The sequence below is a fragment of the Caretta caretta genome, chromosome 4 (genome assembly GCF_965140235.1).
Source record: "Caretta caretta isolate rCarCar2 chromosome 4, rCarCar1.hap1, whole genome shotgun sequence".
In the NCBI taxonomy this organism is placed as follows: Eukaryota; Metazoa; Chordata; order Testudines; family Cheloniidae; genus Caretta; species Caretta caretta.
Window position 1 is genome coordinate 64,802,755 of NC_134209.1, and position 21,282 is coordinate 64,824,036.

The 21,282-nt window shown below is 39.5% G+C and overlaps 2 protein-coding genes across 3 annotated transcripts in view; one reads left to right on the plus strand and one right to left on the minus strand.

Annotated features, from left to right (window-relative positions):
• HHIP (hedgehog interacting protein) overlaps positions 1 to 21,282 on the plus strand; it is a 99,747-nt gene that overhangs the window by 44,739 nt on the left and 33,726 nt on the right. For both annotated transcript variants that reach the window (XM_048846978.2, XM_075127717.1), the window contains exons 5-7: positions 14,570 to 14,721; positions 15,566 to 15,739; positions 18,086 to 18,229. In XM_048846978.2, coding sequence (XP_048702935.1) covers positions 14,570 to 14,721; positions 15,566 to 15,739; positions 18,086 to 18,229 — 470 coding nt within the window. The remainder of the gene's footprint in view (positions 1 to 14,569; positions 14,722 to 15,565; positions 15,740 to 18,085; positions 18,230 to 21,282) is intronic.
• Positions 10,317 to 21,282, minus strand: part of ANAPC10 (anaphase promoting complex subunit 10) — a 207,544-nt gene continuing 196,578 nt past the window's right edge. The window contains exon 6 of the transcript XR_007356243.2: positions 10,317 to 12,883. The gene's annotated coding sequence lies outside the window, so the exon portion shown is untranslated. The remainder of the gene's footprint in view (positions 12,884 to 21,282) is intronic.

The following is a 21,282-nucleotide window of genomic DNA, read 5'->3' on the forward strand; positions in this document are numbered from 1 at the left end:
TCATTAGTAACTGGAAAACCATCTCTCCTGTGGCTTTTCCAAGTCAATGATGGTGTAGGTGGAAAAGCAATGGGACCAAAGATAAGTAGCTGTAGCTTTGTTAAAAACTGATGAAAGTCATCCCAGGTCAAGAATAGACACAGAAAACTCTGATCTGACCAATGTATCACCAAGATGTTCAGGACTCTGACAGTTCTGATCAACCGTTCTTACAAATAAGTTTGAGACCAGAGCTGTGCAGGAAGCAGTTTTTCCATCATGTGAGAATGAGAGATTTCAAAAATTTTCCTTTTCCCAAATGAGACAAAAAGTTGAAATCTTGAAAATTATGATAAAAAAATCTGAAAATTTTGAATTGGGTCAATTGAAACACTTCCTTTAGATTTGACCTTTTTATTTTTCCTTTTACTACTATATTATATTCCAAAACAAAAAGTTGTCTCAAATTGAAAAACAGAAGTTTGCATTCCAAAAATGTCAAAACAGGACAAAGTCAAAAGTTTTTCTCAACACATTTTTGAAGTACGAAATTAGTTGAAATCAACACTTTCCCACAGAGTTTCAGTTTTGATGAATTGCCATTTCAATGAAAAACATGTCTTTGAAAAATTCCTGACTAGCTCTAGTTGAGACATTGCCCTGGTCATTCACTGATGATTGTCTCAAGACAAACGCACATTCCAGTGTTGTATGTCTGCAACAGCTCACTGAGACACTCAAACATACCCGTCTAATTATTCCATACCCATGCCATGCCTCACCTTTTTTTGTTTTATAACTATACATGCTATAAACATTCCTTCACCACAACATGCAAAACTATCTTTGCATTCTCAGAAAGAAACATACTTTTCATTCACATATTTTAAGCCAAATCCAAATGGAATTAGTTTTCTGGATGGATATTTCCTGCATGTCTGCAATTCTCAGCACTGTTGTGGATTTCCATTGTTCTGCTAACAACATATTTTGAGTGATGAAGAGCAAACTAAATTCTTCCCCATCCTGCTTTTTCCATTTGGCATATTTCATAAAAATACTCATGTCTGTCTTCAAATTAACAACACTCTTCACACTATTTTAACTGAGAGCATAAGTAAAATAGAGTTGTGTGACTAGTTCATAGTAAGTAATTTACCTGATGAATTTTGCCTCCTCTTCTGCTCACAGAATATTCATGATCAAACCAAAATTTCTTTGGATTTATTCTTCATTTGATTTTACTTGACAAATTGTGTGCATTTTTAATCTATTGGCTGGATACAAATAATTTGCAGTATTTGAAATCTGAGCTGCTCATTAGTTGCATAAATCATGTGATATTCTTTCTGTTCTCTGGCTGGATGACTAACAATCACAAGACGAGAGTGAAGAACCCATTGGGCTTTAAAATCTCAAAGGGAAATAACTTTAAGGAGATTTTGCATGTTAACATTTTCCTTTCTGGACCACCCATCTTGCGCAAGGCATCATACTTAGAAATACTGGATACCCTAAGATTTATTGGTTGAAAGATTTTAAATTTAATTTTGTCTCATCATATTCACAGAAAATAACTGATGTACATGCACAGTTCTAGCAGCAAAAGGTACAGTCAGCCTTTTCTGGTTGGTTTAATTGAGTTTGTGGCCGGACTCAGGTTTGGGGTAGCATGGCTCCTGATGTGCCACAGCATCTCTCATAAAAATATACAACTTCCAGTGCAAACTGTCCCATGTATAAGTTCAAAATTCATCACCAAGCACAGAACTTTGTTTGCTTTCTGCAAGCATTTGTGAAAATAAAATAAGATTACTTAATGTTTTTGTAAAGCAATCACAAAAGAGGCACAACCACAAAAATAAAATAATTTGTATGAATACACAGTGGTTTTTTAACCTCATTTGTCCAGTTCTCAGTAAAATCCTCCCCATTATTTGGTATGACAAAATGGTGAGGAATCCATGTGCTGTATGACTCTTTGGGGTGAAAATTCTGATTATGCCAAGCATTTGGCAGATCATCCATTGAAAAACCACTAACATATGCAATTGAAATATGCTTTGGAGATATATGTCACATCCTTATCAAAACTATGCTGAATGTCTGATGCTAAATATAGGCAGAAATATGCTTCTCCATGTCTCCAATTTTCTGCAGTCCAAAAGTTCTTTGGATGTTAAGGAATAACCTGGTTTCAGAGTAGCAGCCGTGTTAGTCTGTATTCGCAAAAAGAAAAGGAGAACTTGTGGCACCTTAGAGACTAACAAATTTATCTGAGCATAAGCTTTCGTGAGCTACAGCTCACTTCATCGGATGCATTCCAATGGGGGAGGTTTAGATTGGATATTAGGAAAAACTTTTTCACTAAGAGGGTGGTGAAACACTGGAATGCGTTACCTAGGGAGGTGGTAGAATCTCCTTCCTTAGAGGTTTTTAAGGTCAGGCTTGACAAAGCCCTGGCTGGGATGATTTAACTGGGATTTGGTCCTGCTTCGAGCAGGGGGTTGGACTAGATGACCTTCTGGGGTCCCTTCCAACCCTTATATTCTATGATTCTATGATTCTAAGTGAGCTGCAGCTCACGAAAGCTTATGCTCAGATAAATTTGTTAGTCTCTAAGGTGCCACAAGTACTCCTGTTCTTTTTAAGGAATAAACTAGCATTCAGTTTATTTCTAGAATATGTGCACACATTCCTCAGCTGGTGAAAAGGTAAAGTTTTTTCATATTTCTATGTCTGTGAGCAGCAGGGCTCAGACTTGAAGTGTGGGTCCCTCATCTTCACTGATAGGCAGGATCATAACTTGAATATTCAGAACAACTACAGTTAAGGTTTCATATGCTTTTCCATTCCAGCCCCAATTTTCAAGTCATCTGTAGCTTTTACCTTTCAAACTTTTTAAAAAAAAGTTTAAGCTGCTTCTGAGAAAGTAAAATATAACAAAAACCACCAAATTCTATTAATTATAGTTAAAGGTTTACATGGACACAAATCAGATGTCAAGAATTATAACATTCATAAACCAGTCAGAGAACACTTCAATCTCTCTGGTCACGCAATTACAGACATGAAAGTTGCTATATTACAACAAAAAAACTTCAAATCCAGACTCCAGCGAGAAACTGTTGAATTGGAATTCATTTGCAAATTGGATACAATTAACTTAGGCTTGAATAGAGACTGGGAGTGGCTAAGTCATTATGCAAGCTAACCTATTTCCCCTTGTTTTTTCCTACCCCCCCCCTCCCCCGACATTCTTGTTAAACCCTGGATTTGTGCTGGAAATGGCCCACCTTGATTATCATACACATTGTAAGGAGAGTGGTCACTTTAGATAAGCTATTACCAGCAGGAGAGTGGGTTTGTGTGTGGCGGGGGGGAGGGTGAACCTGGATTTGTGCTGGAAATGGCCCAACTTGATTATCATACACATTGTAAGGAGAGTGATTACTTTAGATAAGCTATTACCAGCAGGAGAGTGGGGTGGGAGGAGGTATTTTTTCATGCTTTGTGTATAAAAAGATCTTCTACACTTTCCACAGTATGCATCCGATGAAGTGAGCTGTAGCTCACGAAAGCTTATGCTCAAATAAATTGGTTAGTCTCTAAGGTGCCACGAGTACTCCTAACCTTTTTTTGAACACCTTTAATGCCAAAATGTGTGGGTGTGAAAAGCAGAAATCTGATGTGGAGATAGCCCCAGTTGAAGAGGAGTGCCTCTGTCCCAGCAGAGATTAGTATTGGTTTGACTGAATGAAGACCCATTGAAATTACGCTTTTCTATAAACAGCACGTTTTTAACAATGACAATGCTAAGCCTATAATGTCTTCAGCTTAAACCAGGCCATGCTGCACATGCATGATGGCCTAGTTCATCTGTGCACTGAAAAAATTCACAAAAGATGCATATTGAATGAGGAGTCTCTACCCTATTCACTGCACTTCTTGTAAAATGTGTATTATTAAAATGTGCATTTTGTATGGAATGCATTTAAAGGGAGGTGGCTCTGGCAGTGTTCCTTCCTCATTCATTGCACTCCTTGCCTCATTCATAGTATCTAGCCTAAAGACCAGACAGGAGAACCTGTCCAAATGGAAATCTTTGTGCCTTCTCCTTAGTTTTTGGACGTGTGTTTTGTCCATAATAGGCTCCCCACAAAGAACATTGAAATGAATTTCACGTGAACCCACACTCCCTTGCAGCTCAAAAGGCCAAGTTGCTGCTTTTCAAAGACAACAGTTCACAACTAGTAACCAAAGAGGAGATGCAGAAGAGCTTGTAAGGCAGGGCAGTGCAATATCCAGAAAACTACGTGGTCACCTTTCCCATCTACATTTCACTTAAAAGTGGTTTTTATTCAGTACCTAGCATTTGCACACATCAACATTCTGTTTTTAGTTTACTCACAGATGATAACTGTTGTTATTCTGTGGTGAATTATAGTCCTAAATTTCCATATAAAGTGGTCACGGTAAAACAGCATGAATTTGTTTTCAATTACTGGAGTCCAAAGTTTGTTGTAGGTTGGTCCATTTTACATAAGCACTGTCAAACTTGCCATGTGTTGCTGCACACACACTGCTCTTCTCTCCTCTCTCAGTAGAGAAAGACTTTAAAATACAACTGATTTCAAAGTCTTATGGGCTTTGTGTTTATATACATGACAATTTGTTGTTTTTAACAACTCAGGGAGATCTTTGCACTGTAGTAAGATTTTTTTTTCATCGTGTACGTTTATTTTTGTAGCTGTGATAGAAGCTGCGATGATCCGTTGAAATATCATACTGTTTAAAATCAAAATTTTATACTGATTGATGACAACATTTACTGAACTTGTTGACATCTTTCTCCTGTTGGAAACAATGTTTTTTGAAAAAATGAAATGCTTTTCAAAAATAGCATTAATGACAGGTAGAGATGTGTCTTGGATATATGGATAATGGCTAAAGCCTAAGAAGACAAATGCTGTATTCTCTGAGGACTGCAGTCAACTTGGGTCATTGGTAGAATAATTTAAATTGCTAAATGGGTTTAAACTGTACTGTTTGTGTCCCTATATGGGGGGGAAAAATCTAGAAATAGTATTAAAATGTGGCCTAGCAAAAATGTTTCCTTTTTTTGTTTGAAAGGAGTAACTTTTTAAAAATGTAAAATCAAAGTTTGTTATGACTGAAAAGTCATTACTGGCCTTTCATTAAAGTGTCCATGCATTAGTGAATATTAATATAATGAGCCAGCTTCTCAGACCATGCCAGCTTTCTCTCTTGGACCCTTCACAATAATTTTATAGGGATATTCATTGCTGTAAACAGAGTGGCAAGACATGCATTCACCACATAGAGATGGAAAAGACCTATTAGATCATTTAACCCATACTCCCTGCCAATGTAGGGTTGTCCCTAAATTTTTTAGTGCTTACTGCAGTCAAGTTTTACAAGTCCCAATTTATTGGGCTTCCACCACCTTCCTCGGGAGACCAGTTCCACAGCAGAATGGATCTCAATCTCTGGCTACAGAAAGATCACCAGGAGCAGACAGTCTGTGGTGGTAAAGTACTGGGGAGTTAAGATATAGGACAGCAGAATTGCCAAAAAGCTTGGTGAGGAAGTGGGATAGGACAGGACATGAGGGAGCATACTTATTCATTGCCTTCCCTCAATGGTTTCTACTTTTGAAGCACTCAGAGTCGCTGATTAAATTTAAAGCTGTCATTCTCCGCAAGAAAACCCCAGGGAGGACAGAGGTGGAATCACCATCTGCTTTTCCCATAGGGTGAGTGCTGCCTAAGGTCCAAGGGGCCTCTCTGGTGCAGGAAAATGTGTAATTCACATCTTCTTGAACCAACTTTAGTAAATACAGTAATTATCTGGCCTTTATTTTGAACCTCCCTCTTCCAGTTCTGATACACACTGTTTTCTGTTGTTCCAATTCTCCTAAAGTAGAACAGTACATGAAGTTTCCCAGTCCAGACACAGACCTAACATGGGCTCACCGCCACCTCCTATCAATCACACTCCCAGTCAGATATCTCTCTGCCCAGAACCTCTCAATTATTGGCTGGCTTTTGGCAAGTTTAAAAATTTTAACTGCTTCCAACCAATAAGTGGGAGCTTTGCTAAAGCAAGACCCATGTCTTACTAGGGGAGTGTGAAGGAGGCAATCTGTGGGTTTGTGTTATTTTGGTTTCTGGATTTGTAAATTTCATATACTTTCTTTAGGAAGACTGGAAGAAAGAATTGTATTGACAGGGGACCAGGATTGCCATTTGGATTAAGTTAAAGACTTGCCCAGCAGAACAGCAAAATCTGGACTAGAGGAAATTTTTTAAAATACCGAGGACTAGGACTAGAAGTGAGAGATCCTGCATTTAGTGACTGGTTTCCTCGAAAGACTGTGAAGGTAAGGAAAAGAAAGTATAAGTTATAAAGCAATCAAGGGCATATAAAAGTTTTTGTTCTTGCTTTAATTAAAATCAGAAGAAAAATAGGAACTAGTGGGGTCATTTTTAACCTACTAGCATTATCTGAGAATCCTTAAAACCCTTGTCTACATTCTGGCTCACTCTAAGCTCACAAAAAATTCCTTCTTTATTGGCAAAATTATGATATATAAAATATATAGTATGCTCCTGCTAAATAAAATATACTCCTATAAATACTCATACTCCTCTACAAGTCCAAAAAAAGCCTCCCTCAAACTTCCCCTACAGTTGTTCTCACATAAAATCTTTTCGATTGCATTTCGATATGCCTAATTTCTGGCTTTAAGGGCTCATTTGCAGCTTGCAAATGACATGCAGAACTGGCCCCTAAAATAATTACTGTAATGAGAGTATTGACTCATAAAATTGAGAAATAAAATGTCACCACTGAGATTCTGAGTGAGGCACTCATTTTTGTTTGCATGAATTTTCGAGAAGAAACCTGTAAAATGGTGCCTGAACCACAATTCCATACTTATGTGTGGGTATGACAGCAGAAGAAAATGTGTGGCCAGCATTGGAGGGACAGGGAGAGTTATGCATGTGGTCAGAGAACAGAAAATAACGTATTACAAGACTAAAGGCAGGGAAATATCATAGAGGATCCACGGTAGACGTGGTATTTCTTGACTTTAGTAAAGCTTTTGATACTGTCTCGCATGATCTTCTCATAAACAACCTAGGGAAATGCAACCTAGACAGAGCTACTGTAAGGTAGGTGCAAAACTGGTTGGAAACCCGCTCCCAGAGAGTACTTATCAGTGGTTCACAGTCATGCTGGAAGGACATAATGAGTGGGGTCCCACAGGGATCAGTTCTAGGTCCAGTTCTGTTCAATATCTTCATCAGTGATTTAGATAATGGCATGGAGAGTACACTTACAAAGTTTGTGGACAGTACCAAGCTGGGAGGGGTTGCAAGTGCTTTGGAGTATAGGATTAAAATTCAAAATGATCTGGACAAACTGGAGAAATTGTCTGAAGTAAATAGGATGAAATTCAATAAGGACAAATGCGAAGTACTCCATTTAGGAAGGAACAATCAGTTGCACACATACAAAATGGAAAGTGACTGCTTAAGAAGGAGTACTGCAGAAAGGGATATGGGGGTCATAGTGGATCACAAGCTAAATATGAGTCAACCGTGTAACACTGTTGCAATAAAAGCAAACATCATTCTTGGATGTATTAGCAGGAGTATTGTAAGCAAGACATGAGAAGTAATTCTTCCGCTCTACTCTGTGCTGATTAGGCCTCAACTGGAGTATTGTGTCCAGTTCTGGATGCCACATTTCAAGAAAGATGTTGACAAATTGGAGAAAGTCCAGAGAAGAACAACAAAAATGATTAAAGGTCTAGAAAACATGACCTATGAGGGAAGATTGAAAAAATTGGGTTTGTTTAGTCTGGAAAAGAGAAGACAGAGAGGACATAATAGTTTTCAAGTACATAAAAGGTTGTTACAAGGAGGAGGGAGACGAATTGTTCTTTTTAGCCTCTGAGGCTAGGACAAGAGGCAATGGGCTTAAATTGCAGCAAGGGAGGTTTCGAGACTGGACATTAGGAAAACTTCCTAACTGTCAGGGTGGTTAAGCACTGGAATAAATTGCCTCGGCAGGTTGTGGAATCTGCATCATTGGAGATTTTTAAGAGCAGGTTAGATAAATGGGAATGGTCTAGATAATACTTAGTCCTGCCATGAGTGCAGGGCACTGGACTAGACCTCTCGATGTCCCTTCCAGTCCTATGATTTTATGCTTTCTACAAATTATAGAATTACAGATAGAAATCACATCAACCACCACATGTGCTGTGGACCCCAGTAGCTGCTTAATAACACATAGCAATACACCCAGTTTATAGCAGGAAGTAAAAGCTACAGCATTCCAATGGATGTTAGCCAACACCAGAGCTAATAATTCCACTTTCTGGCGGGTTCATTTTGGTCATTAATGTCTCTGGGCAAAATGCTGCCCTTATATAGACGCACAAATAACTCGCACTGGCTTCAGTGGGATTTTTGCATGTGTATCTGAGGTCAAAAAATAACCCTACACATATTTTTAATTAAACTGAAGTTGGAAGATGCTGCTAAATGAAACTGAAGAGATACCATTGTGCCCTAAAGATGGAAATATTCTTAACTAAAGCGTAAAAGGGTTTATTTGGAAAAACAGTAAACTATAAAGCAAAACATAACAAACCAAATCTTCAGACACCTACAAAATATATTGTATTATAAACAAGGAAAAAGTATACTGACATCTTGGTGACAGCTAAATGTTGAAGGCTCCCAGCTACGCCTCTTTCTAGCTGACCCATGCAGCCTGAGTGGTGCTGGAAAGAGCATTGAGAGAGGTGACCCTTGCTGCTAATCAGGTGTAGCTAGCAGCTGTCCCTATGCAGAAGGGCAACAACATTTGCCACTTCCAGATACCAGCCATCTGAGGCTGCTCTACCAACATGGACACTCTTTCCTGGTTTGCAGCTGTACAGGTCTTCTGAGAAGAGTGGAGGGCTCCCCTGCATCCTCTCCCCCCACCATATTTGGACTGGTCATAATCTGGATCAGAGAGAAGGTGAGAAGAAACAGGCAGCTGGTTAAGAAACACTCCTTGCCATATGAATAATTTAAGACCTGAGCATCTTTCTCTGAAGTGTCTGACACTTTTGTAAGTGAATGAAAACAACTCAGTGTTGCAGCCATACAGCTCTCATCTGGTGAGACCAAGCAAAGTCTCATTCAGAGACTAAAAATTCAAAATCCAAGAGTTGGCTGATTTGGATTTACACTGCTCTAAAAATGAACACAGGTATTGGCGGGGACACAGTTTTTTAATAAAACCCCCAAATACAACAGTGGCTTGGCAAATGGAATTTACAGGGATGACAGAGGCAGAAACAGACCCAAGTGTATGGAGGTGTTTGCAGTGCAATAGGAGAATAGAAATAGCAGTTTGGTAGGTCTAACATACATACTACACACAACCATGCCATGGGCGTAATTGTTTTTCCTTTTGGTAAATATCTTAACTTACAAGTCCTCTCTCTGCCAGAGGCCACTTGAATGCAGATGATTAGAGAAAAGGGTGGTTAAATAGAGTTTTTTTATTTTGGATTGTTGATCCTCTATGTAGTATCTTCCAATCCCCTTCCCATACCAATTCCTGGCTTTTTCTGTCCCTTCTTTTGCCCTCTCTTTCCTGACCTCTGACAGGAAGGCTCCTCATTATGGTGAAGGAAGAAAGTCGTGGAAGGCAGTGTGCACCCATGCAACAATCTTGTTACTGGGTCCCACTGCTGCAATATTCAAATTCCCTTCACGTGCTGGGGCCACATGTCTACAAAATTTGCATGAAATGTTGATTTAGTTGTGACCAGGCAGAGAGTCTAATGCTGATGTTGAAGTCTATAGTATGATCCAATAAGGTAAGGAGATTCAAGCAGGAAGAGGCTCTGTTGGTATTTCCAAGGGAAACTGGGGTTCCTAGGTAAATTTTCCCAAGCTGCAGAAGGTATGAGTGAAGCTCTGCGTTTTTCTTGTATTAACTGTAACCCCTCACTCATCCTTACTTAGTGGTACAACTCTGACAGATAATGGGAATTGGTTTGCAGAAATCAAAGGCCATTTCCTAATAAGAGCTTTCAGATGATCAAAAACATACTTAAGTTACTTTACAAAAAACCCACAAAATCAAAAATATGGTCATGCAGATTTGCAATGGATCTTATTACATGGGAAATAGATTAAATGAAAGGCTACTAACTGAAGAGATTATACAGAATAGTCCATACAGTAATATATTCAAACAAACATTCTAAAAAATTACTGAAGAAGTGATTTAATACTATGAGTCTAAATATTTAAAAAATATTTTTGACACATACACATGCCATTTTCTTTAAGTGAAAAGATGCTGTTAATTGCCAACTGTTAATTGCTGTTAATTGCTGTTAAATGCTGTTAATTGTTAAATTGGGATAGTCCAGACCACAAGTTTGTTAAACACGAACACAGAATACTATTTCACCCCCATAAAATTAACTGGATTATGGCATATTTTTTCAAAGGAAGCATTTGTAACTTTATTACTGGAATTGTTTACAATTACACTAGACAAATCACTTGAAAATATATAATAGAGTCCAATTTTGCACGCTTCAGGAAGTTGCTTAGGTAACATGTTGGGTTAACAGTTACAGTGGTCGCCCTTAAAACCTCACTGATTTTACCTAAGTTAAATAGATACACATTCTTTCTCAAAAACTCTGCTCCTTGTGTGTTCTCAAGGTTGTAGCCACTGACTTGAGACAAAAATACTTTCTTACTGCTCTTTTAATCCTCTCATTACTGAAGCAACACAGCTGAAGTCAGTGGAGTTACTCCAGTTTAACGTGGGCGCAACTGAATTAAGAATCCTTAATCCCAGTGATTCAAAATATTGGAGAACAACTGTCAATTTCCAGACAAATTTACATTAAGGTGGAGTTAGTTGAGAATACTGATCAGTAATTTAGGGATAAAACACATTAAAGGGATGTTGTAATTTATCTAAAATCGAGCATTGCAAACCCATGAAATTTTGAGTTAAGGTTACACTTAAAAGAAATCCACACATATTAAGATAAGGAACCCAGATACCTTGCCATGTAGTGACATCATGCAATAACCATGCCTTTGTCATGAAGGTATTTTAATGTCTGGTCCAAGTTTAAACTGAACTTATTTTTAACAACGTGATTTTTTTTCATTTTTCCTCTTTATAGCATCACTACCTCCAACCTACTCCCCACAAGGGTCACCAAGCACTCCTTGGCTGAAGCTAAGGAGCTGGTCCAACATTTCGTATTGATAGAAAAAACTATTTTTAAAACAAATATATTGCTGGTGAAAAGTGATGAATTACCAGCAAAAGGAGTTCTCAATCAGTCTCCAGAACTGCACAGAAAGTGCAGTGCCAGCTTTTTTGTTATGTTCTGCCAATACATTTCACCTTGTTTTGGATACGCCTTCAAAGGGATCAGAGAGTAGTTTCATATTTCATGGACTCCCTGCTGAGACTGCCAACAAAAGGTGTCAATGGCTAATGCCTGAAAATACTGCTGAGCTTCAGATAAACTTGCATGTGTCATCCCAACTTTGTTGGAGATCAGTTGCAGCCTAGGGGTGATTCAGAAATCTAGACTGTTTCATGAAAAGGAAGGTGGCAGGTTAGTTCAACGACAACTAAAAGAAAGTAAAATGTGGAAATAAACTATCCATCACATTTCTTATTGTGTCAGTTGGCTTGACAAATGCGCATCATGCTCTCAAATTGCCAGTTGCCAAGAGTATGAAGCCTGAGGGGTTGCTGTAGAGTTTGGAAACCAAAAATCCATTACTGAAAAAGAAAACAGATTTTTTTTTTGAGAGAGAGAGAGAAAACTTGAAGCCTTGAAAAAAAAAAATCAGCAAGACTTGATTACTCTGATTCACAGTGTCAAAATGAACTCCCTACCAAGATTTTATCTGGTATCTCTACCGACCTGTTCAACAACATAAAGTGCATACCATTGCAGAAAACTGTATCATTATATGCACAGTAGGTATGGTTTCAAAAGATATAGGACCTAGAGCAGCTACCAAATTTGAAACAGTAGTTCTGTCAAATAATGCTATTTCATACTGTATTAGCGGCATAACTGAACATCTGAGAGCAATTGCTTTCCAAAGCCAGGAAAAGCAAATACGTAACAAATCAACCTAAGTCAACTGATGTCTCTGGTGCTGCAGAGGTTCTGGCATTTGAAAGAGATGTTTCTTGAGGTTCTGTTGAAGGCAACTTACCAATTTGTAAAGTTGGGACAGGATAAACAAGAGACTGCTTATCTGAGACAATAAAAGTTTTCCACATTCACTGAAAGCCATGTATTGCCATCTGTGGGAACAGTGCCAAAGCAATGACAAGAAAGAATAGCAGTCTGGTCACATGGATGCAAAACACCACACATAGTGCCTCATAGCTTCAGTGTTTCATACACCACCAATTTCTTGCTGCTAAGAAAATGCCTGGAAATCTGTGCTAGATCCTTCATGAAGCTGTTGAAGCAGTGAACTTCATTAAAACCTCTCCACTCAATTTTCTGTTTGTCCTATTCTGTGATGATCTTTCACCAGCAACTCCTATTTCACACTGAGGGGAGATAGCATTTTATTTTATGAGAGCTAAGTAGAATCTTCGAATTAGGGAGAAGAATGATCATCAATCACCCCTTGCTGATGTCTTCAATAATTCACCTTGGGTGGTAGGCTTCAATTTGAGTTGCCATCTTTGAGCATCTACATGAGCTGATTCTTCTCTCCAAAGGAAGAACGGGAGTGTATACGCACAACAGGGTAGAATCATGTATCAGAAAATTTGGAAATCTATGCCCTCTAGTCTGTAAAAAAAGAAACTCAGATTAGCCTTCTGTTTCAGACTTTATCAAGGTAACCTGGTCAAAACTCTCAGGAACTCAAATCAGAATCTAAAATAAATTCAGATCCAGCTTCAGGACTATGTTTTTGATGAACCACGAAAGAGAAAAGGGTGGATTACCAACCCCTTTGTCTATGATGCAGATAACTCAGTAGCACTGACTAGGCCACTGCAAGACAAAGGGGCAGACTTCTCTTCTGACAACATCACTTAGCTGACTTTCTCTAGCCAAAAACTCAGCTGATTTTGGCTGCCTCTGAAATAGAAGGATCCAGCTTTAGTTGTACAAACTATTAAAGCTCTCATCCTACTTTCATCCTTGTTTCTTTAAGTCAGGTTTCTCTTCAGTGGTTGTGATAAAAACAAAGTATAGGAATCTCTCAAGTGAAAACAAATGTAAACTGTGCATTTTCCGAATGAGGCCTCCTGTTGAACATATCGCAACAGCCAAGAGAGACGCATCCATAACACTGAATTGCAAGTGTATTTAAAAGATTTCACACTCCTTTTAATTTAGAACTTCATATTCAGTTATCACAGGTGTGGTTATGGTTACAAAAAAATTTGCCTGCATTTGAATGGGGTTTAAAGTCTTGGGGGGAAGATCACAAAACATTTCTTATTACCAGCTCTGAAAGTCTGAGGAATCCTGACCTAAGCTACCAAATAGCCATGATGTAAACAGTCACATATGAATTGAATTTGAACCATTGATTAAAATTATTCTGTTTATTTATGTGCTCTTCTGCAGATGACCGTATATTACCTAAAAGGGTAAAACAAATCTATATGCTCTTTTTATTTAAATACAGCGAAATGAAATTTAAGCCATGGTAAATTACATATATTTTTAGAAGCCAGAAGATTAAATTGCCTTCTATTTAAGTACACTGGTATTTGCATTGTCACAGTATATTATATAGATTTGATGCATAACATATAACTGTACTAATCTTGGAGGTAATCATAACAACAAGAAATGTTGTTTGGAGATTTTCTATTTTTATTTTTAAGAATAACAAAAACCTTTCCATTGAAAGGCCACATATAAAACTATGGTTTCTATGCAGAGAGACCGAGGCTGCTTATTACCTACAGTACGCTAGCTATGATGAACAGACCACCATAGTTGTGACAACTAATGTAGCTGCCTCCAGGGTAAAACAAAGGTTTACATATTACACAAGCAATTTAACTGTTTTCTAAACATATTGCCAAGACAGTGGGAGTTGGCAGCCAACACTGTGTTTTAGGTTTTGGATACTTGGATTAGAAGTGACTTCTGATTACAGACCTTTTTATTTGTCTTCTACGAACTACAAGCAACCTAGTAACCCAGCAAAGAATTCTTCACAGCACTTAAACTGGTCTTCATGGCTTCCCAGAGATTACATACACAAATCACTCCACAAAAGTGGTATAAGAGTCTTGTGCATAGATAATGACACAAGACAATTGTCTTGTTCTAACTCTTAAAGAGTAGCTGAAAGTGAAATGTTTTATAATCCTTTTTGTGCAGTAGTCAAGGAAGAAAGAAAAGAGTTTGGGCAAAGATTATCCATAGAAAGACTTTTTTGGGGTTACAGCTGAAACACAATAAAGAACATAATTAACTTCACAATTCTTTGTGTTTTTCATTTGACTGCAGGGAGGAGATGAAAGAGGACTGTTAAGCCTTGCATTCCATCCCAATTATAAGAAAAATGGAAAGCTGTATGTGTCTTATACCACCAACCAAGAACGGTGGGCCATTGGACCTCATGACCACATCCTTAGGGTCGTAGAATACACAGTATCCAGGTACCATTAAAAGTCAAAAAATCAAAAACATTATGCTGTTCAGCACTCTTCTCTCTTTGGTATTCCTTATTTTTGAAATGAACCATAACATTTACAATGGGTTTATTTTGGTACCTTCAGGAAGTACCACTGGGTTAATTTCAAGCAATAGTTTTGAAACAGCAGTGAGTATATTGCCTCATTCTGTTTTTTAATACACTTTCAATTATCATTTTTATTACAGTTGTTCCCAAATTATCCTGTGTAATATCTTTTGTGACAGCAATTTCTGTGAAATTGTTTGATGTTTTACTGTAGAGTTACAATAGCTGTTCTGTCATTTGACTGAATTTAAGTTTATTAGTAAAAACAGGAAATCAAGAACGGCATGTAGCCGATCAGTGGCTGCTAGCAGCAAGTATCTCCAATTGGCTCGTGATGGGACACGAGATGGGGAGGGATCTGGGTTACCACAGAGATTTCTTTCCCAGGTGTCTGGCTGTGGGTCTTGCCCATGTGCTCGGGATCTAACTGATCTCCATATTGTCAGAAAGGGTCAGAAAGGAATATTTCCCTGGATCAGACAGACAGAGACTCTGGGAGTTGGGGACAGGGAGGTTCGCAGTCTGGGGCATTTGTCACTTGCAGGTTTAAACTAATGTAAATGGTGAATTCTCTGTAACTAGAAGTCTTTAAACCATGATCTGAGGACTTCAGTAACTCAGCCAGAGGTTAGGAGTTTATTACAGGAGTAGGTGGGTGAGGTTCTGTCACCTGCAATGTGCAGGAGCTCAGACTAGATGATCATGATGGTCCCTTCTGACCTTTGAGTCTATGAGTCTATTTTTATATCTTCATACCACAGGAAAAATCCACACCAGGTTGATATGAGAACAGCAACAGTGTTTCTAGAAGTAGCAGAGCTACACCGAAAACATCTGGGAGGACAGCTTCTGTTTGGCCCAGATGGCTTCTTATACATTTTCCTTGGTGATGGAATGATCACTCTAGATGATATGGAGGAGATGGATGGTTTAAGGTACAAAACCTGCCAATGGATAGATTCCTTTTTCTTAATTATTTGTCTTCTGCCTTTCAACAATAATTAGGGTCAGACATTTGAGTTCCCCCAGAGTTGTGACCAGTCACCACAAACACAAAGGGACAAACCCTGCTCACCTTACTCATGACACTAAGCATCATTTACTTCGGAGCATGAGTTAAGCAAATAGTCTCAGTACATTCTTGCAGCTGAAATAAATCTTTTCATACATGTGTGTTATCAAAGCATTTAATTATCTGTCACCAGCAGTTGTGATTAGATTTAAACTAGGGCTGTCAAACGATTAAAAAAATTAATCACAATTAATCACAAGATTAAAAAAATAGTCCCAATTAATTGCAGTTTTAACCGCATTGTTAAACACTAATAGAATACCATTTATTTAAATATTTTGGATGTTTTCTACATTTTCAAGTATGTTGATTTCAATTACAGCACAGAATACAAAGTGTACAGTGCTCACTTTATATTATTTTTATTACAAACATTTGCACTGTAAAAAGGTAAACAAAACAGACTCTGTGTGTGTGTTGGGGGGAAGTGTGGGTGTATGTGTGTGGGGGGGAGTGTGTGTATATGTGTTGGGGGAGTGCTCTCTCTTTAAGCAGAGCATTCAAGAGCCTGAACACTTTTTCAGCCAGCAGCAGCTGCTGTCAGCAGCTCTCACTCCTGAGCTAGCAGCAGCACAAGGCAGGCTCCCCCTGTTCCCTGACCCCAGCTCAGCAGCAACTTGGTACATGGGTGGAGGAAGGGGGACACCCCGACATCAGCCCCCTGCCTCCCCCACCAGCACCCCTGACTGCGCAGCTGACAGGAGGCAGGCTCCTGGTCCAGAGCAGCTTGGCCAGGGGCGGCTCCATGGAGTGGTGGGGGCAGGAGGAGCAGTGGAGCAGGACAGCTCTCCCAGAACACAGAATGGCCCCCCTCACCCACCCCTAAGGCCAGCCCTCATTCCGAAGTCTCTTGTCCCTGGTCACCTCCTGCTCGCTGCCACAAGCTGTGCCTCACTCCCCGCCCGGCTGCCGCCAAGTCCCATCTCCAGAGGTGTGCTATTAACACTCATTAAAAAAAAACAACCACCATTAATCTGTTTTGAGTTAATCGCATGTGTTAACTGCAATTAATTGACAGCCCTAATTTAAACATAACAAAGGCTCCCTCTCCTAAATAATTTTTTTCCAAACAGGCCAATTTAAAGAAGCAAATGTGCTGTAAAAAAGGTTACAGACACATACCGAGGTAAATCATGGCCCTGCAACAACCAGAAAAACATCCAGATAGCAAATGAAACAATCCTATTTCGGGTGCTGCCCCTACAGCTTTGTCCATCTACTTGTCCCTGGTTCATTGTGCTAAACTCCAGTTGGAATAACACTTGCTTTGTCATTTAGAATAATTAATGTATGAGTCCAGATGGAGAGATCTTCCCTCATTAACTGACAGGAGATGCTACACTCAGAGGCCTCATCACCACTGATAGACAAGCAGATGTTCTGTAGCTTTTGCAATAAGCACATTATCAGTGGCAAAACTGAAGAATAATTCCAACATTTTATTTTAAATGTACATACAATAATGGGAGACTGAAACAGATTGAGGTTTGGATATGGGGAAGGACAGAAAGCAATTAATTTAAATATTTAGTTGATGCATGTTTTTGAAAAGACATTTTGATAGTATAATATAAAGTTGAGTTATCCTTTTCCCATCCCATCATGAACATTATGAGAAAATGTTTTTGCCTTGTTCTATTCCTTGTGACAAAAGAATTCTGTTCACTACTAGCTTCAACATTTCCTATCAAAGCTCCATTCAAAGTATGAAAGAACTTTTATTTTTACATAAGCCACAGTTAATCTTTGGAGCTCACTCCCACTAGATATCATTCTTGAATCCAAGAACACGATTTAAAACCATATTAAATACACAAACACACACATTATATTGCTATATAATGAGTACATCCACAGTTACCTTAGAGAGGATTAAACATAAGAGGGATGTAAACCCTCATGTTCCAGGGAATAAACCAATTGTCAGGGTTTGAAGAAAGTTCCCCTATTGGCAAGTTGTTTCATAAAGGAGCACCAAGTACCTCCTTATAAACATAATCCTGCCAGAGACAGGATAATGAACTAGATGACCCAATGATCAGTTCAGGGATGGCACTCCCTATGATTCCTATGTTCCTTAAAAATAATCTACATATGGCTCAGTGAAATAAGTGGTTCCCTTTTTTGCTTCATTGTAGTACTGTATAGATTAAAAATATCAGCTGAAGTACTTTTTAAAGTCAATTATGTTATCCTCCAACTTTCTCAGCGACTTTACAGGTTCTGTATTACGTCTGGATGTAGATACTGATTTGTGCAATGTTCCTTATTCCATACCACGGAGCAACCCACACTTTAACAGCACCAATCAGCCTCCTGAAATTTTTGCACATGGACTCCACAATCCAGGCAGGTAAGTAAGTTATATTTGTCATTGTTGAGGAGCAAACACTGTTGTGATCCAGGTGCTTCTTAGGCTTGCTAATTCTAGGACATATTCTGCTCTCAGATGTTTTATACATGTTTCTATTGAAACCAACAGGAGCAACAGACATCAGAGGACAGAAATCTGCTCATAAAGTTAGGGTTTTAGCACCCAAAAAAAAAAAAAAAAAAGAATTGGAAGGAATATGTCACAGAATCTTGAATAGCACTTTGAGATTGGGCCTTTGCACCACATCCATCAGGCCAGGCTGGGACCATAGTTTTGTAACTAGATTTCCTACTCAGGGCTGGATTAACACAGGGTCTTTAGGGGCTGCAGCCCAGGGCCTCGGGCTAAGGAGGGGGCCCCACAAAAATAAATCCAAAATTCTATACAATTCAGTGGTCACCAACCCGTCAATCACAATCGACAGGTCGATCCTGGAGCCTCTGCCAGTCAATCGCAATCTCCGTGCCACTAAAAGTCCAGTGGTGCAGCAGGGCTCAGGCAGGCTGCCTGTGTGCCATGTTCCCATGCTGCTCCCAGAAGCGGCCGGCTGCTGGCACGTCTCTGCAGCCCCAGGGGGAGGGGGGTGAGCGTGTCTCTGTGCACTGCAATGGGAGCTGCGGAGGCAGTGCTGAGGGCAGGGACAGCGCACGGAGACACGCTCTTCCCCCCCCCCCCCCCACCCTCCACCAGGGGCCACAGAGACGTGCCAGCAGCCGGCCACTTCTGGGAGCAGCATGGGAACATGGCACGCAGGCAGTCTGCCTGAGCCCTGCTGCGCCGCCGGCTGGGAGCTGCCTGTGGTAAGCACCTCCCGGCCAGAGCCTGCACCTCGCACCCCAACCTCCTGCACTCCAACCCTCTGCCCCAGGTCAGAATCCCCTCCTGAGCCCAAATGCCCTCCCAGAGCCGGCACCCCTCACCCTTTCCTGCACCCCAACACAGCCTGGAGCCCCCTCCTGCACCCAAACGCCCTCTCAGAAAGACATTAATATAACAGCTGTTCTAAGGGAAGAAGTAGGCTATTTTGAATTAACTTAACTATATTCTACATGTTTTAAGGCTGAAATGTAACCACAGAATGGTTTTATGTTAATTAAAAGCCACGTTTAGTATAGCGTTAATAGCCTCGATGCCATAATTGTGATCATTTTGTTTTAAATTAAGAAAAAGACATGTATACAGGGGCCCCACAAAATCTAATAGCCACAGGCCTTAGGAGAGTTAATCCAGCCCTGTTCCTACTGAGCAGTAAAATGCACAGGTTCTTTGTAAGCAGGCCAATCATTTCTCTAGTATGAAATTGGAAATATGGTAATGGGATACAGGAGATCTTCAACTTTAGAGAACTATTGCAAATCAAGGCTGTTTTGACTACAAGTTGCTGCCAGCTAGTGTATCTTTAATAGCACATCTTAAATGGTGGTGTCTCTCCAATACCTAGTAGATGCATGGCTAAAGAAGAAAAAATACCAGCAACATTTGAGATTATTTCACACCCTCAGAGACCCCAAGGTCTATAGAAGGGCTATAGAAGCTGAACTACAATATCTTCTTGCCCTTACAGGTAGTTGCTTCCTGACTGAGATGGAGGCACATGCATAAGGCAGTTTAAAGAAGTTTGCACTGCTGCTGCCCAGGCTGTACCCGTCCTGAGCAAAGAAAGTGTATTGTTGTCAATGAAGCCCTTCCCAGAGCACTAAATTCATTTTCAGAAAGGAAAAAGGAGGAATGCATTCTTGTCCATATGCCTGTTTTCAGGATACTGAAAATTTGCTGTATTTTATCTTGATCTGAACATTTGTTTAATGTTCAGATCAATCAGAGGCAGCAAAGTCTAGTTGGCTAAATATGCAGATGAAATGCAGGAACTTTTATATTATATTCCCAGCTCTGCCAGGTACTTATTCTGTGGCCTTGGGCAAACCAATTAGCTATTCCTCAGATTCCCTATCTGAAAAGGGAGATAGTAATTTTGGAGGGGAACAGGGAGTGTAAACATTATCGTTTGTACAATGGTCTGAAGATGTAAAGTACTAGATACATGCTTAGTAGTATATTAAGAATCTTTTGATACACCTTTGTACAAAGGAGTGAGTTAAGCTGTGGTATATTAGGAAATACTTTACATGGTTTGATAGCAATAATTCTAGAGTCAGCAGAAGTCAGCTAATAAAGCCAGCAGCAAGCTGCTTAAAACCCTCAGAGGTTTGTACAGATTTCTCATAGTTCAAAAAGTATATTTGGAAGAAAAAAGGCACAAAATTTTCAAGTAATAAATCATCTTTTGAAGTGGCAGAAACAGAAGTATTTTTAAAATAATGGGAGAGACATCTGTTAGCTTTAAGAAAGAAAAGAGAACTCAATTAGCCACTACAACTTAAAATGAAGTGTAGAGTAATACAATTCCGAATGGCTGAGGGGGGAAAAAGTGAAACCTTTTCTTAACTGAGAAAAAAAGACAAGTAGAAAACAAACAAACATCTGGTGCAATCTAAACGATAACAAAGAGCAGAGGGATTCACATAATTTGTAGTTCAGCAATTAGGGGCAGTAATGTTAAAGGTCAGGTCTACACTACAGTTGATATAACTTACGGTGCTTAGCGGTGTGAAAACGCCCTATCCCTGCACAGTGCAAGTTTTGCGCTGTCCATACCAGCACTATGTTGGCAGGAGATGCTCTCCCGCCGACATAACTTCCGCTTCTCACCAAGGTGGAGTAATTATGCCAACAGGAGAGCGCTGTCCTGTGGGCATAGTACGTCTTCACCAGATGCTCTGCAGTGGTGCAGTTACATCAGGGCAGCTGTGCCAACGTAGTGATGGAGTATAAACTTGCCCAGTAACATTTAAGGCCATGCTTTGAGAAGAAACAGAAGAAATCCAATTTGGTTAAAAAAGGAGTTGTTCTTTGCTTCCTTTCTATGATCCAACACCGCTATGCAATAAGAATCAAGTTGCATAGATTTGATGAGCCTTACAGAATTAAAGCTAGTTAAAGTACCAATAATTTCAAACATTATTCAGGAGAGC